Source organism: Bemisia tabaci, chromosome 10 (assembly GCF_918797505.1).
Source record: "Bemisia tabaci chromosome 10, PGI_BMITA_v3".
NCBI lineage: Eukaryota > Metazoa > Arthropoda > Insecta > Hemiptera > Aleyrodidae > Bemisia > Bemisia tabaci.
This window is the reverse complement of record NC_092802.1, coordinates 21,437,563-21,455,757: the sequence shown is the minus strand read 5'-3', so window position 1 is coordinate 21,455,757 and position 18,195 is coordinate 21,437,563. Positions and strand designations below refer to the sequence as shown.

The following is an 18,195-nucleotide window of genomic DNA, read 5'->3' as shown; positions in this document are numbered from 1 at the left end:
GGTAAGCAGTCCCTTTTTGTATTCTTAAAAGAATAGCACGTGCGCCGAAAAAGCCTGCGCCGAACAATTCCGCGCCGAACAATCCTGTGCCGAATCATCCGCGCCGAAAAGTCCGGCGCCGAAACGGTCGCGCCGAAAAGTCCGGACATCGGTCATTGCGGTCAGCGTGAAACGGATAGCGCCTACAAGAATGCATGAATACTTCACGCTTTGCGCCAAACACAGTGCGGTCAGCGTGAAACGCATGGCGCCTACAAGACTACGTGAATACTTCACGCATTGCGCCAAACACAATGCTGTCTGCGCGGCGCGGCGGCGGAGGTTAAACTCATTAAACCACATTCATGTTTGTTCTTTCATAGTTTTTTCTTCAGTTCATTTCTCATGAATGGAAGGCCTTGTCCACACAGAGATAGGTTTACAAAACTTTACTTTTGCTAGTAGTGTTGACAGGGCATATCCCCAAAAAGTGTGGTCAACACGAGTAAACGCGTCTTATGCACCCCTTCCCCGCTGGTACGTTCTCTTGATGGTTTTTATTGATGTTTCAATACGAATGAGAAGGGGGCGGCCCATGGGCGGCAAGCAGGTGAATCCGGCCCTGTCTAGAGAATTATGTCATTAAAAATTCTCATCATAGTGAGCAGTTGCAGGAAAATTACTCATTATCCGTCTTTGTATTTCTCTCAGCTCTTAACTTCTTTCTTCATGGCGTCGAATTGCTTTCCATAATTTGTGACCTCACCTAAATTGCTCCGAGCACATATCTAGTCAGTTGTTTATTTTCGCGTTCTATTTTTATTTCGCGAGGTATTCCTACACATAGGTATGTTTATAATTTATCATAATATTTTTGTCTTCTATTTTTAAATTTTTCACCCTCAAAGTAAATCATTTTCACACCATTTATTTAGTATCGTCTATGATTTGTTGCAGAGATCTCAGCGGGAACAGTATCACCGTGATTCATGGATCAGCATTTGAGGGTCTCTCCAACCTGAAAAATCTGTAAGTTCGTGTTATTTATTGCTGTTCATTATTTCTTCTATGTCGTTCGTAGTTGTTGCACTCTCAAGTTCTTCTTCCCCTTTTATGCGGTTCAGTAAATTTTGTTTCTATTCATCTACACTAAGCTGGTTTTGTTACATCCGAAATCAGGGTGCCGAGCAACCTAGAAAATAGGTGAGATCGAAGTGATTATCCGCGAAAACTATAGGAAAAGCATCATGTATGTCGCAAAGATCAATCTTTGATTCTGAAATTGGTTCGGAAGTATCAAGATATTGCATTCGGGTTTGAAAAGCCGGAAAGTGTTTCCCCATAAGCGTTTGAAATAGCCTTAAATTTTTACCATCTAAAGTTTCTTACTCGGCTAAAATCTGTTTTTTCACTGCAGACATTTTAATTTCTTCGAGGAGTATACCGTCGTGTTAAGGGAAAATGCCGTGTGAACATTCGAGAGCTGCCAAATGTCCACGTATAAAACAGGTATTTTTGAGGAGAGTTATGAATATCTTCTCCTGAAAGTTTCGGATAGTTTAGATCTAATTACAAAGACAATGCTCCGAAAAATTTAATGAAAATTGTTCACGAGTTTTCCTAAAAATTCGACTTTCATCAAAGTAAATTTGACATCTGACGAAAGCTCATACGGCATTTTTCCCGAGTACGGCAGTATCGGTCCAAGTATTTCGAAGCGAAATTAAGATTCCCCCTAAACTGATACCACTTTTAACAAATGAACAATAAAAATATTTTTAATTTTCTAAGACGAAAACTCAAAGGCTTGTCAAGAGCAAGTGCATAGGTTGGCAGCAGCACTTTTCTATCGATTTTCGTTTTTCACGTTGTCGCCCTTTTGGGCCCTAAGAGCTACATAAATCGAGTTGTCCATACTCAGCTTAGTTACACATTTTCGTATAATAAAACGAAAAATTGATGAACTCTAGAGCACAGATCTCTTCGTCAGTCGTCGAATTCCCTAAATTTACATTCGGAAGTTGAGATGAACAAAGGAGGCAACCCAGGGAAACACGTCTGGAAAACAGAAGCTGCTTTAAAAATAAAATCGACACCCATTTGGCTCGAGGAGGAGACCAGTCACGAAACCAGACATCAATCATCGGGCAGCGCCAGGACTTGCTTCTTGCTCCACAATTTGATTGATTCCTTCAAATTTGTTCGGAGGGCGTGGAAGGCTCGGGAAACGGCGCCGATCTGTTTGAAGTCTGGCTCAAAATAAATTCAGGTTGGAAGTGTTGTTAGTTGTTTCTTTCTTGGGAATGTAATGTAAAAGTACTGATTTTTGGTTAGCCTGTTTTAGTAGACCCTGATCCCTGATTAGTAGATACCCGTGTAGGCCTGTTTTAGTAGATCTGAGGAAACACTGGAAAAAATAAATACATTGGATCTAACTAGAGTCCAGACTCTTGAAAACATTGACAAGAAAAATACTCTTGATTCAATCAGATTTCAGCTTAAATCAAAAGGAAATCCGCTCAAATTCAGAGGCCTGGTTCTTGATTTAAGCTTGAATCTAATCGAATCAAGAGTATTTTTTCTTGTCGCTGTTTTTAAGAGTCTAGACTCTAGATCCAATGTGTTTTTTTTCCAGTGGATTGGCTCTGTTTAAAGCGAAAACGATAAAGCACAAAAACATAGCCCGAATGTACGAATAAATACACTAAAATAAATAAGGCTGACAGCTTATTTACTTTTTAGTGTTTTTTGCAGCTGAAAATGAGCTGATAACAGCTGGAAACGTACTGCCTTTTAGTGTTTTTAATGTTTTTAGCCTTGTTTACCTATTTTTAGTAACCCTCCATATTTAAGCAAAAATATTCTCTAATTTGTCGCCAAAAGTATTTTTTTCTCTGCTCAAAGCTTTTCACCACCTATGTAAAATGAGATTTTTTAATCCGCATGGCGGAAAATTCGAAAATATTTTTGCTTAGATAGGGAGGGAATTAAAACAATGGTAAACAAGGCTGAAAACACTAAAAGGCAATACGTTTCCAGCTGTTACGAGCTCATTTTCAGCTGCCAAAAACACATACAAAAACAAATAAGCTCATCGCCTTATTTACTTAATTTGGTCTATTTATTCGTATATTCGGGCTGCACGGAGAAAAAAACCTCGTGCGTGGGACCCGAAGTTTAGTTCATATGGATCTCTGAAGTTTTCGGATTGAGCATCTGAACATTGTAGGTCTAGCTGTCGAGGTTCGGATCACACATCTGAAGTACTTCAGATGTGAGAACCGAAGTTTTTCGGATGTGAGAACCGAAGTTTTTCGGATGCGAAAACCGAAGTACTTCAGATGTAAGAACTGAAGTTTCAGATGTGTGATCCAAACCTCACCAGCTGGACCTAAAGTGTTCAGATGCTCAATCCGAAAACTTCAGAGATCCATATGACCTAAACCTCGGGTCCCACGCACGAAGTTTTTTTCTGTGTATGTTTTTGTGCTTTATCGTTTTTGCTTAAATAGAGCCACTTCTGTCATTCAGCACGTAAGAGCCTGTTTTTTTTATTTTTTGATGGCAAATTCAAGTCACTTTTTTCCCAGTGTGATGCGTTTGCACTATAATTTAGGGAAAGACATTCGAATGATGAGAAAATTTTGAAAATGTATCGCAAGTCGAATTCATTCATGGTTTAGTGATGCATTCGGCAACGTTTGTTGGGGGTTAGCTGCCGTGTTACAGGGGCATAAATCAGCGCCCGGCGACATGGTTACGTGGAGATATGCATGCTCGCATCAGTTTTGTTTCACCGATAGCACCGACTGCCCGCGCATATTAAATCAAACGCCTGCTACATCGGAGGGCGGAGGATGAGTTTTTCATCTCCGTGCCAAGCGCATGCGCAGTCCGCAGTCCAGGCCCCAGGTTCCCCCGTCGAGGATTGTCAAGACTTCTGGACCTACGCGACTCTGGGTCCGCAATCCTGAATTAGAGATACTGAGAGTCAAGACAATGTGAATCCATTTCTGATTGGTTCCCGTATTTTAGGCCTCCACAGTGTCACAAATGGGAATAAAGATTACACTTTCACCGATTGCAAAGATCATAATCTAGAATGGACCGGGGAATAACGGGTTCGACAAGGAACAAACGGAATGAGAGAAGGAACGGAGAAAGGAATTTGAGAATGAGCCGATCAAAGATTACGAAGAACTGTCAATCTGTGTAATCTTTATTCCCATTTGTGACTGAAAAAGACACTGAAAAAGTACGGAATTTTTCTATCGAAGGAAGTACTGAATTTCTCGAGAATGTACTGAAAAAGTACTTATTTTTGACCAGCCTGTTTTAGTAGACACCCTGTGGCGGAAAATGCGGAGTTTTTGGCATTCGACAGAGTATCCGCAAACCCTGTATTTTTCGCCTGCATCAGGCTTCAGACTCTGCCTTATAAAATTAAAAACATTACGATTTTACCCCTCGATTTCACAACTATGTCCCCTATGACTGCCCGCGAAAGAGTCGAACCCCTGCAGAAGCAAAGACCAGAGTACAACCTGTCATAAACACCAGGTTCTTACCACGATCGTCCTGCGACACAGCTCAAACTGTACCTCTATGTGAGGGAGGGATGCAGGGATGGAGGTAGGCGTACAAGCGAAAGGAAACAGAACGTGGTCCAGACAGAGAGGTAAAACCAGGACAGGGACAGTCAAAGGGCGCCCCACCGTAATGAGGGATTGAAGGCTGTATAGAGTGTTTTTGAACGTTCAGTTGTTTCGTACGTTTTCGTACCAATGGACCAGGCAAAATGACTGTAGCACATAGCACATGCTTTTTAAGTAATTGCGGCAGGACAAAAGCTGCTTCTTGTTTTCCCAGGGTGCCTGCAAGTTCAGAATTTCCGGAAAGTCCGGAAATAATACTGACTTTTCAAGGGGTGGGTCCGGAAGTACTGAAAAAGTGCGGACATTTTGCAAGAAAGTCCGGAATGTTTTTCATTTTTGTCAGAATTTGAGCGGAAATTTCGTCAGTTGAAGGTATTGAAAAAGAACTGAATTTTTCTGTTGAGGAGGTACTGAAATTTCCTGGGAATGTACTGAAAAAGTACTGTAAAAGTACTGATTTTTGTCCAGCCTGTTTTAGTAGACATCTGCATCGATAGTGCAAAATCAAAATGTACAATCACTCGAGTATCGTACCTCGTGCACTACTTATCGTCCGCCGATGGTACGTTTCAGTCAACATTTTCCCTTTCTCCTCGAAAGGACGTTTTTATGCACTTTAAAGACTCGTGAATATTCAAATACTAATTTTAAGAAGCTTTCTAAAAGCTTAATTTTAGAAAAACTCAAAAACTCAATATATTTGACGCGACTTTCTCCAAAATACGAGCAGTTCCTTGGCGTAACCCTATCATATCAACGGAGGAACGCAACAAGAGTTTTGGAACACGCTGTATGCGGCGGGTGGGAAGCCGATGTCATCCGTGTAGCGCCGAGCCACCTGCATCTGATGGATTATGTAACAAGGGTTAATCCGTGCGGAATTAGGGTTAACCGTGTGTTTGAACTCGGTTCCCGCCTTTGTCTCGGGGGACCCCGCCGCGGGAGGGTGGGGGGAGTGGGGGTGGGGGGCACACTTGCTACCCACGAGTGACATTTTCCACGGAGCTTCCCGAGGTCGCGCGCCGTCGCGTCGTTTCTCGTTAATTTTTTAATCGGGATCCGAGCGTGGGGAGGCTATTAACACCTGAGTGTGCGGCCCGGGATTTCCAAGTTTTCGAATTTAATGGATGGAATCTGAATCAGTCTGACTGGATTTCACGTTGCCTCATTTGCAGAGCAATTAAAAGAACCTGGAAAAAAGTCTCTTGGATCTAGAGTCCGGATTATTGAAAATATTGACGTACAGAGAAAACTGAGTAAAAAAAAACAAAAATTTAACTTGTTTTCCTTGTTAAGTAATTATTCTCAGGAAAATTATTCGAAATGTCGAAACTCTATCTGTGAATAACTAACCACCAAAGTTTCAAGCTAAATTGTTGCTCAGTTTTCTCTTTAGAAAAGAAAACACAAGAGAAAATTAGATCACGTCTGATGTAGGCTGATTCTTTGTAGAAAGTTGTCCAATTATTCGTTGTACCCTTATGATGTAGGAATGTCCTTCATTAAGGCCAATCTACACCGGATGTAAACAAACATAAGCACCGAATAAATGTTGATAAATTACTGGTTTTACTTCAAATATTGGGCCAGAAATACGTGATTCATTACGCCTTGCGGCACATATTAACACCCGTTTTTCTCTACGAAATCAATTTTGTAAACCCTGACCTAAAACTAAGAGTATATTATACAAGAATGCAGAAGTCAGCCGTTTGATTTGACCAACTGATTGCAATACTTTGCGTTTGCACTCTGTTAGCTGTTTATAGCGTTTACAAAACATATCGTATTCGATGCATCTAACAGGTGAGATTGTATCGATATCGATTGGTTCAACATGTAAATATAGCCTCAAAAGTCAATTTAGAAATCTGAGGGAATGAGTCTTTTGTGATAGACTTTTTATTCCTTTGAGCACCAAATGCCAATGAAAAGTGTAATTGTGAAAACTTTCCTCATTTCTAGCTTTTCCAACGGTTTTTGCGTTTGGCCCAGATATTCCAGACCAAATTTTTCATCAAAACCAAAAGTCTGTCATCGTGTCAAACTCGCTCCTAATGTAAAACAAACGAACGGCGACATATCCGGACATAAACAAAGCGTACCAGAAGCGGACTTCCCTCGAGATGTTCCAGACTCAATTTCTCCGCGTTAGCGTTTCTTCACCTCGACAAAAGAACTTTCGTCCGCGTCTAACATTTATCCCTTTCGTTAAAATCAAATATCAGTTACCACCGTCGATCTGTTCATGGTGATTTCAAGTGAAATTGCGCGAGATACTCCAGACTCCTAATGTACAACAAAGCGGGCCTGTACCTGGTCGAGATGTTCCGGACCCATTTCTTCATTTACGTTTCTTCATCTCGACCAAAGAAGTTTCTCAGCGCATTCAAAGTAACATTTTCCGGTTCCATTGTTAGAGAAGAAACAAGTCATTTTGTTGTAAGTTAGGATAATATTTGTGTTTGAATTAAGTGGCTTGAGCATTGGACTACCGGGCTGCGCCTTGCATAGCTGCCTCTATATCAAGATGATTGGGAGATACTGGTTGATGTGCGAATCTGAATCCTAAAATCCCTAGGAACGGTAGTTGTGAAAACCAGCCGGATGTAACAATGCTAGGTACCTTGCTCCTCCACTTACTTTCTCATGGATGTTCACTGGACTTCGCTCCAAGGTTCTGGTTTTGCGATGCGTTGAAGCCAATGCTTTAAGTTTATGCAGTAACACCCAGGCTTCGGAGATACTAATTAACAATCCTAGCAGTCACCAAATTCTCCAGCAAACCCGCATAGCTGTCTATTAACAGCTGAAGAAGCAATGGAAACCGTATTTACCTATGACAACAAGATTTTTTCCGTTGGAACTCTGATAGTAAGTATGAGGGGGAACTATCACCTTTAAGGCACGTTTCTCCACTGAAATTTTCCTTGTTTTTTGGCATCAAACTAAGTAGAACTCAAGAAAATGAGGCAAAACTTTACAAGATACCATGTAAGGTTCATCTGCTGAAAAGATAGAGTAAAGTCTAAAATATCCTAATGAACATCACCAAGATGGTTCTGCCACCAGCAGTTCATTTTTTAAGCACGGATCAAATACGGTTATCTATTATTCTCACGGTGCCATCAAATTATAGGCAAGAAACCTAGTCCTGTAATAATAATGGCATGGAATGATGGGCTCTAATTGGTGACTTGACCATCCCCCAATAAGTTATCGAAAGAATTTACTTCTTAAAAGATCCTTGCGAATAAAGCAAGTAAACTATGCAGATAAAAGTCCCGTGTGATGATGTGTAAGTGTACTTATTCAAAGTAATTTCAAAGGGAAGGGATGAAATGTATCAAAAGGTAATGTCAAATTTGCAAAGTTGTAGAGGCGCTAGGCCACAAATTGGACAAGGTGCCGTAAGTAATGATTAAATGAATTTTTTATTGTTATTAATTACGGAAAAGAGGAAAAGAGAATCAGCCGAATGCCAATGCCAAAATTCGAAAAGTGTAGGGTGTTGTAGAGCCGAACCTTCTTCGAGATTACGGGCGGCGAGCGGCAACCTGATGGGCTACGAGGATTGCCGAGCATGGCCGAAGGCCTACTCGCCGCTTGGTAGGTGTTGACGGCGGTTTGACAAACAGCAGTTTTTGGTGAAATGTGGTCCGGAATATCTGGGCCAATCTGTTCACTCCTTTTCCAACTGAAATCCTAAAATTTTTGTTTGAGGTTATGTTCTATTGTGTTTTGAACCAACCCATACATCGAACCATCATCGAATGCGGCCTATAATTTATGCGAGTAGAAACAGCTGAAACGTGCCTTAAGGTGCGATAGATTAATTTGCCAAAAATTCAAAGGGGAAAAAATTATTTCAGTTCAACATGTCCGAGATCTCTATTTATCTTCAATTCCGTCCCGCTTTACGAGACCACATTCCGACGAGCTTTTAAATTCCTGTAGCTTTCATGATAATACCATTCACGGCGATGACTTTTCAAAATCGCCCGCCACCCGCCCGCGGCTAGACGTCCCATCGCGGGGAGGGGAACGGAGCAGCTTTTCGCGAAGGGACGCAAACGCACTTTCATGGACCCAGAGCCGATATGGAATAGGGATCCTTTTGTGCCGCCGCTGTTCAATTTGTGAAAAAGACCCTTTCTTCGTCGAAGCGACGCAGCGACGAGGGGTGAGGGGGGGGGGGTTATTGGCTCAGAAATAAACATCCGCCCGTTTGCGTTTGCGTTATGACCGGTGAAAATTTAATACAGTCTCCGATGTAACCACACTGTTGCCAAATAGTCCCCAGCTAAAATCGGAGACAAAATTTTCTTAGTGGGAAGCCGAGTTTATCAGAAAGGAACCAACCCATATCTTCGAAAAAATTGAGTGAAGAACGTTTTTGAGTTCCACTAGTCGTATATTTTCCTCTGCCAAAAACTCAAAGTCCGAAAATAAAAATTGGTTTATGAAAACATGGGTTAAAGGTAATTTTGGACTTTGAGTCTTATGGAGGAATAAAACTTCAAACCTCTTTTTCTCAGTTTCAACTTAATGTGGGTTGGATCCTCCCCGCTAAAATCGGTCCATTTAGGGCTTACTTTTTCACTTTTTCCTTTCACTAGTATATACTAGGTATACTTATGGATTTCCAAGTAGGACCTTTTACATAAATGGCCTTATATCGTTAAACAGGGTATCTTTCGTCGGTAAATACCAGAAAAACTTTGAACAATTAAGAAATCTAACGTTAGCAAAAAAAATCAGGAATATATCTGGAAAATTGGTCATGGGTCAGAAAATTCTGAGTGCTTCAAGCTTTTTCCAAACATTTGACTCAATTCATTAAATATGTTGATTTTTTAAATCAAATGAGTGTCAATTTATTCGTAGGAAAAATCAGAACAATACCAGGAAAATTCAAGATTGAGTTTTAGTAGGTACCCTATTAAAAGATTCCATTTTCTTTCAACACACTTCGATTTACATTCGAATGATGCTATTTTTGGGGTCTCCTACTTACAGTATAAACCATACGAGGGCTCTCCGAGAGCTGTTTAAGAAACGACCATGAATATGACCCTCAAACTTTCAAAATTATACAAAAGAGCATCATCGAACTATCCCCAACCACCATCCCCAACCGCCATCCCTCACCGAGTAACTTTCGAGCTAACAGTGACAACGTCAAAAGCACACACAGGTAAACGGCGTACGTCTCGTAGTTTACTCACATCTCCCCGGGTGGTGGAGGGGGGCGGGGTGCCGAGGGTCTTTTTGGCCCGGCGTCGTTCCCCAAAGCCCCCGTCTCGGCATCCGCCAGAGGCTCCGAAGGCACTTCCTCCTTCCGGACGAAAAATATAAAAGTCGCGGCCCCTCCGCGCACTCACGGCCGAGGAGCCGGTATTACGACCCCACCTTTTTCCGATTAACCGCCTAATGTACCTTGTATGTGTTCTTGCTCTTTGTGAGGGGTTGGAATACTCGCGGGTATATTTGATTCCTTGAAACAGACTCTATGTTTAGCTCCGGGTGTTTTAAGTCTAAAGTTTTATTTGGAACACTGGAAAAAACCCACATTGGATCTACACTGAAAAAAATGAGTTAGCGTCAGATGACTAAAAATGGTTTCTATACACTAACTCAAATTGTGTGATTTGGACAAACATGATTTTTGGTTTCTGTACACTAACCACTATTAGTGCTGGAAACTAATTCCGCTACTCTAATTCGCATTCGGTAGGGTTGGGTCAACCTAACCTCAAAACTGAGAGAGGAGAAAACGGCTTAGCGAATGATAACTGGACAATACTTTCAGGAAAAGAAGATTTCTTAAAAGATTAGAGGTAAAAATCAACTGACCGGTTCCAAATGAACGACAGAGGAAAGGAATATCCCATAGGTATGTGCAAGTAGACAGAATTATCCTTTAGAGAGACACACACTCACACATGAAACGTTAGCGAATGTTCACACTGAATAAACGGTTTTTGCGTTTGGCCCAGATATTCCAGACCAAATTTTCATCAAAGACCAAAGTCTGTCATCGGTGTCAAACTCGCTCCTAATGTAAACAAACAAACGGCGACATAGTCCGGACATAAACAAAGCGGACCTCGTCGAGATGTTCCAGACTCAATTTCTCAGCGTTAGCGTTTCTTCACCTCGACAAAAGAACTTTCGTCCGCGTCCATCATTTATCCCTTTCGTAAAATCAGATATCAGTTACCCCGTTGATCTGTTCATGGTGATTGCAAGTGAAATTGCGGCGAGATACTCCCGGACTCCTAATGTAAACAAAGCGGCCTGTGCCTGGTCGAGATGTTCCGGACTCATTTCTTCATCTCGACCAAAGAAGTTTCTTGTGCATTCAAAGTAGCATTTTCCAGCTCCATTGTTAGAGAAGAAACAAGTCATTATGTTGTAAGTTAGGATAATATTTGTGTTGATTAAGTGGCTTGAGCATCGGACTACCTTGCTGCGCCTTGCATGGCTGCCTCTATCTCAAGATGATTGGACAAAAAGCTTACTGGTTGATGTGCGAATCTGAATCCTAAATCCCTAGTAACGGTAGTTGTGAAAACCAGACGGATGTACAATGCCAGGTAGATTGCTCCCCACTTACTTTCTCATGGATGTTCGCTGGTCTCTCCAAGGTTCTGGTTTTGCGTTGCGTTGAAGCCAATGCTTTAAGTTTAGCTATAACAACCAGGCTTTGGAGATACCAATCAACAATCCTAGCAGTCACCAAATTCTCCAGCAAACCCGCATAGTTGTCTATTAACAGCTGAAGAAGCCATGGAAACCGTATTTACCCATGACAAACAAAATTTTTTCCGTCGGAACTCTGATACTGTTAGTAAGTATGAGGGGGAACTATCTCCTTTAAGGCATGTTTCTGCATGAATTTTCTTGTTTTTTGGCATCAAACTAAGTAGAAGTCAAGGAAAATGAGGCAAGACTTTACAAGTAACCATGTAAGGTTCATCTGCTGAAAAAATAGAATAAAGTCTAAAATTCCTAAAGAACATCACCAAGATGGTTCTGCCACCAGCAGCTCATTTTTGAAGGCACGAATCAAATGGACCGCGTCATAGAATGAAGAGCCTAACGTAGTCTATTTATTCTATGACCGCGTACAGAAAGGAACCAAGCCACATCAGCTATTGCCAATTTTAACCAGGCAATTTAATTTTTTACAAGAAAATGTTTGGTATCTGTTCATTTAGCCACGGCTCGTGGCGCCACGCAACAAAAATTGTTGCGTTTAGCCACAAGTTATAGGTGCTGTGTGGCTAAATGAAACATTCAAAATGAGTGTGGCTAAATGCAACAAATTTTGTTGCGTGGCGCCACGCAACAAAAAATGTTGCATTTAGCCACAGAAGTTATGTGTGATCTGAGTTATCTGTGGCTCATTGCACCGCAGCCAACAGGGCTACGGTGCAATGAGCCACAGATCTTGGCGCCACGCTCGGATCTCGGCTAAAATTCGGACACAGCGCCACAGAGTGTGGCGCCACACCCCTGCAAAATCCTCAAATTTCCCTTATGTTTAAAACCGCTTAAGTGCTGGTGCAACCTGCCACAAAGTTCTGATTACAGTTGACTTTCCGCTCATCTTTGACTTTCGTAAAAAACTGCCCAACCAACTTTGATAAACTTTCGAGCGTGGCACCACGCACCAGCGCATGAAAAAATCCGGGCCCAGCGCCACAGGGCCGAGCGCCACAACTCACGATTGCCTATCGCCTGAATTACGGGCGCGCATCGGGTAGCGAGGCCCGCGTCGCTCAGTAGCGCATGAAAAAATCCGGGCCCAGCGCCACAGGGCCTAATCCACCTGAGGTTAGGTTAGGTTATGTTAGGTTATGTTAGGTTATGTTAGGTTAGGTTAGGTTAGGTTAGGTTAGGTTAGGTTAGGTTAGGTTAGGTTAGGTCAGGTCCGATGCGACGCGACGTGGGCCTCGCTAACAATATGTTGAATTGTGGCTGTCTAAATTTACCTAATCTAATATGCTTCGCCTAGAAGATTACCCTTAGTATTCATGAGTCAACTCAAATCTATCTCACTAATCTGTAGCTAAATGCAACAATTTTTGTTGCGTGGCGCCACGCAACAAAATTTGTTGCATTTAGCCACACTCATTTTGAATGTTTCATTTAGCCACACAGCACCTATGACTTGTGGCTAAACGCAACAATTTTTGTTGCGTGGCGCCACGAGCCGTGGCTAAATGAAATGTAATCAAATGTTTGTGCGGATCCCTTAGAAAATGTCCAGGAATTTGTTTCGTACTATGGAGAAAATTCACTGAAATTTGCACGAAAATCCGCACAACTGTTTTCATGTAAAAAATGAAATTAGCCAATTACATTTGGCAACAGCTGATGTGCCTTGGTTCCTTTCTGTTTAAACGCGGTCCAAATACTGTGGTTATCTATTTTTCTCACGGTGCCCACTTTTTAGGTAAGAAACCTTGTCCTGTAATAATAATGGCATGGAATGGTGGGCTCTAATTGGTAACTTGACCATCCCCAATAAGTTATCGAAAGAATTTACTTCTTAAAAGATCCTTTGCAAATAAAGCCAAGTAAATATGCAGATAAAAATCCCGTGTGATAGGTATGTGAAGTGTATTCAAAGGGAAGGGATGAAATGTTCAAAAGGTAACGTCCAAATTTGCAAAGTTGCAGAGGCTCTAGGCACAAATTGGACAAGGTGCCGCTAAGTAATGACTATATGCATTTTTTATTGTTATTAATTACGGAAAAGAGGAAAAGAGAATCAGGCCGAAGAATGCCATAATTCGAAAAGTGTAGGGTTGTAGGAGCAGGAGCCGAACCTTCTTCGAGATTACGGACGGCAACCTGATTGGCTACGAAGATTGCCGAGCACGGCCGAAGGCCTACTCGCCGCTTGGTAGGTGTTGACGGCGGTTTGACAAACAGCAGTTTTTGGTGAAATGTGGTCCGGAATATCTGGGCCAATCTGTTCACTCCTGAATAAACATATCTCGTCCGAACACTTGAGATATTCTTTTGAAATTACGGGAGAACACGAACTATAGAAGTAAGCAGTAAGTTCACAGATTTTCGTAAAATATAAACTGAACGCGGAACGCTTTAATCGCAATTTAATATAGAAGATTGACGACTCCAACGAATATCATGCTTGTTTACGTTTTGTATCGAACAGACGATTTCTAACCTTAACAGGTTTATTTATGTTGCTTTCGAACGTTTTCAAGAAAGAGAGGACACTGTAAATCATACCGGGAGTATTTACATTGTCAAACGAGCCCGAAATTTCACATTTTAATTGATTTTCACGAGCTGACGCGATTGAGGCTGTTGTACCGACGCCACTTTTTCGAAACTAAATAAATGTAACGGACAATGTGGCAGTTAGTGTTGAGGGCGAATTAGTTTGACCCGAAGGTGAATTTGTCTTACCACAGCGCTAATTTTACAGCTAGTGCTGTTTTCAAATTCTGGTTCGCGCTCTAGTAAAGTCAAGTCAGCGTATGAAGCGAATTGATTGGTGCTTCAGTACAATAAATTAGTTCTGAAGCCTAATTTTGATTCTACTTGGCGAGAACTTACCAAATTAGTTCTCAACGCTAACTACTTTTTTTTCAGTGTAGAGTGTTGAAAACATTGACAAGAAAAAATACTCTTGATTCAATCATATTTTTTCTTAAATCAAAAGGAAATCCGCTCAAATTAAGAGGCTTGGTTCTTGATTTAAGCAAGAATCCAATTGAATCAAGAGTATTTTTTCTTGTCGTTGTTTTTAAGAGTCTGGACTCTAGATACAATGTGTTTTTTTTTTTTCCAGTGAAGGCCTCCTCACAGTAAGGGGAAAAAACCGACATTTGGGCTACATTTTTTGAAATTAGGAACTACCATTCCTGGCTCATCCGTTAAACCACTCGTGTGCACCGGAAAACTAATGGTATATACGTTGTTTCTAAACTGAGTCAGAATTTATAGTTCCCAATTGCAAAATGTGGTCCATTTACGGGGATTGGAGGACAAGGCGCATAAGTGCAGTTTTTGAAAAAGTTGAGTTATTAACGATTTCAAGTACAACTAGTCTGAATATATAATCTGTAAAAAATTAGTGAAAAAATATTTATTGGTTTCTCAGGAAAGTCCTGTTTTATTGAAAAAAACATGGCTATGTCTGAAGGCGCATACAGCGTTCTTCCTCACACGGAGAAAAAACCTCGTGCGTGGGACCCGAAGTTTAGGTCATATGGATCTCTGAAGTTTTCAGATTGAGCATCTGATCACTTTAGGTCTAGCTGTCGAGGTTCGGCTCACACATCTGAAACCTCAGTTCTTACATCTGAAGTACTTCGGTTTTCACATCCGAAAAACTTCGGTTTTCACATCGGAAGTACTTCAGATGTAAGAACTGAAGTTTCAGATGTGTAATCCGAACCTCGACAGCTAGACCTAAAGTGTTCAGATGCTCAATCTGAAAACTTCAGGGATCCATATGACCTAAACTTCGGGTCCCACGCATGAGGTTTTTTTCTCCGTGTAGCATGGCAGTATGTCCCCATAAAAACTTCGTGCGACTTGTTACATGTCTGCTCAGCTCGATCCATTTTCTGGTCGAGCTTGGAGGGTCAGCGACCATTAGGCTGGGAAGCATGCTATAACACGACGAATACAACGGCGATTAGAAGCAAGCCGGTGAATTTAGGCCCGAATATAGGCCCGACCATCATCTAACAACGAGCGGACACCGGTTCTCAGATCCGGAATCCGGAGGACCGTGGATGAGCGCTGAACTTTGGAACAGCGCTGCCAACACTCTTCCTGAAGAATCGGATTGATGGTCGGTTCAAGAACGAGCACTGGAAATAAAACACATTAGATCTAGAGTCCAGACTCTTAAAAACATCGACAAGAAAAAATATACTTGATTCAATCAGATTTAAGCTTAAATCAAGAACCAAGCCTCTTAATTTGAGCGGATTTCCTTTTGATTTGCTTAAATCTGATTGAATCAAGAGTCCTTTTTCTTGTCAATGTTTTCAAGAGTCTGGACTCGAGATCCAATGTGTTTTTTTTCCAGTGAGTTCATTGAATTTCACAACACAAATATAGGTTTGTTTACTCTCCTGAAATTTTTGGAGAAGAAACTTGAAGTTCTAATCTCACTCAGCGTGCCCAGAAATAAAAAGACCCTCCACTGGTCTCTTTGTGATAGGTAAAAACTTTTACTTTCGGAGATTTAACACTTCCTTATGGACAATTATATGGGAGCAACAGTCTTCATCCTTTTTCCGGCTGTTGACCTACCTCCTAGGTGGATGTAAGTACTCGAGGTGGATGATGAGCTTCAAGTGACGTAATGAGCTAAACAAGTTTCTCGGTATGTGGAATGTAGCCAGCACTAGAAATAATGTAACACTTTTTTGAAAACTTACATTTATCGATAAAATTTACTTTTTTCTGCTGATAGAGAACGAATAAGTTGTATTCATGTCCCTTTGGAAATTACAATTTTTAAGAATTTTGAAAAAAACTAAATCCCGAACACGTTGTTCAACATCCATCTATTAGGTGAGACAACAGTTGAATGCTTGAGCTCCGAAAGTAAAAGCTTTCACCACCGTCATGATAGTGGAGGGTCTCTTTGTCTCTCTTTGCCGTGTCTCTTTTTTCTGCTGATAGAGATCGAATAAGTTTTATTCATGCATGTCCCTTTGGAAATTACAATTTATAGGAATTTTGAAATTTGGCAACCCTGGGTCTTCTCAAAACGTATATCGTAATTTTATGACGAATAAAGCCCCCTGAATACTAGAGACCCCCTTCCAAATAATCAAAACCTCGAAACAACGGGAATGCTCCCGAGCTTACAGATCGAAGATCATGAGAAATCCACGTTCCACGGTGTGATGTTAATCTCATCTCCATGCCCGGGATAATAGCCCCGTGTCGTTGGTGACATTTGACAGCTTTTCAGGAGTTTTTTACCGTGAGTGACGCGACTTTGCGGACGAGTCACTGGTCCTGCAGCTTACCATTAAATATAGCCGCTTAGTCATACGATTTAATCTAAATCGCTATGATCACCTATAGCAACACTGCCGTGTCACGCAACTGAGCAGAAAGTGCGTTATTATTTGAGCCACGCTTAGCACATGCTCTTATGTATCTTGAGGCTCATACCAAAACGCACTTACTACTTTTTGTGGTAACACGGCAGAACAGGCAAGCGTCAGAGTTTGTCAACGGTCGGTCATTATTTAAATGTGTGCATCCATGCCACTTTTAATGTTCTGAGAAGTTGTCAGGAGAACTGTCGCATGCTTCTTTCTCTCAAACGGCCAATAAATGTTTGGAAATCGGGAAAACAGGCCGAATACGGCTGTAAAATGGACGTATTTCTGCCAAACGGAACTATGTGCACTATGACGTGAGCCCTGTTATGCATGTATTCTTATGGGTCACAGAGCTCATGTCTTAATACACATAGTTCCGTTTTTCAGAAATACGTTCAAATGAGTTTTGTCCACAACTTTAATGACCGGCATTCACTGTTCATAAATTCAGAAAAAAAATTCTGCCGGCTGATTATTGAAATTGATAGACGAAGCTATAGACAAAGGAGGCAGAAAACCGTGCGATTCTATCGGTAGAAGTGGGTGTAGAAGTGTATTGTACTCACAACACCCACATGGACAAAGGAGGTATAGACTGACGGCAACCTTCGAAGAATCTTATAGTTTGTCTATGACTTCCTCCTTAGTCTATGATAAAAACCCTTTTCAACCAATAGGATTGCTCCTTTTTCAATGTGTCCTCTTTTTCTGTAGCTTTGTCCATCAGATTCAATAATCGTCCTTCAGAATGCAATCGTGACTCTCGAACTTATTCTGCTCCCAAGAAACTCCAGCGATATGGATAAGAGGTGATATTCGCTCTGTACGAGCGGACTCGACTCTTTTTGTAGCGTGAACTCCACTCCTTAGCGAATCCTTTCTACTCAGCAGCGGAGCTTATTCCTTTCGTTAATCAGTTAATCATATCAATGGAATTTTCTAAGAGTAAAATTGGCTCCAAAGTTGACTGATCTCTGGATTTTACTTCAAGATTTCTAATAGTGTACCTCTTGGATTCCAATAAACTTAGGTTGTTTTCTACTAAACTCAATTCATGATTCAAAATGTCTGTGGTTACATACAGAACCCTATAAACTTTAATGAATTAAAACCTTTACGATGAAATTATAGTTTTATTTCCGGTTTCTCTGAGTTTATTTTGTTTTCATGTTTGCATTTTATAGGATACTTACCGGAAGATTATTTCAAAATTTCTTTGTCGGACAAATTCCCTCTTTCAGCAAAATTTTCCGTTCAATCTAATCATTCAGTTTTATTTATTTTCATCTGTGAAGCGGTAATGTTTCTCACGTATTGATGTGTATTATAATTGCAGGCATCTGTCAAAAAATTGGATACATAGGATCGAAAAAGGTGCTTTTCGAGGTTTAACGTCCCTCGGAAAATTGTAAGTTGACCTTGAAACTTGGCATGGTTGG

General features: G+C 41.1%; 1 protein-coding gene across 1 annotated transcript in view; it reads left to right on the top strand.

The window, feature by feature from the left end:
* sli (slit guidance ligand) overlaps positions 1–18,195 on the top strand; it is a 505,938-nt gene that overhangs the window by 232,116 nt on the left and 255,627 nt on the right. The window contains 2 exon segments of the mRNA XM_019052519.2: positions 937–1,008; positions 18,093–18,164. Of these exon segments, the coding sequence (XP_018908064.2) occupies positions 937–1,008; positions 18,093–18,164 (144 nt within the window).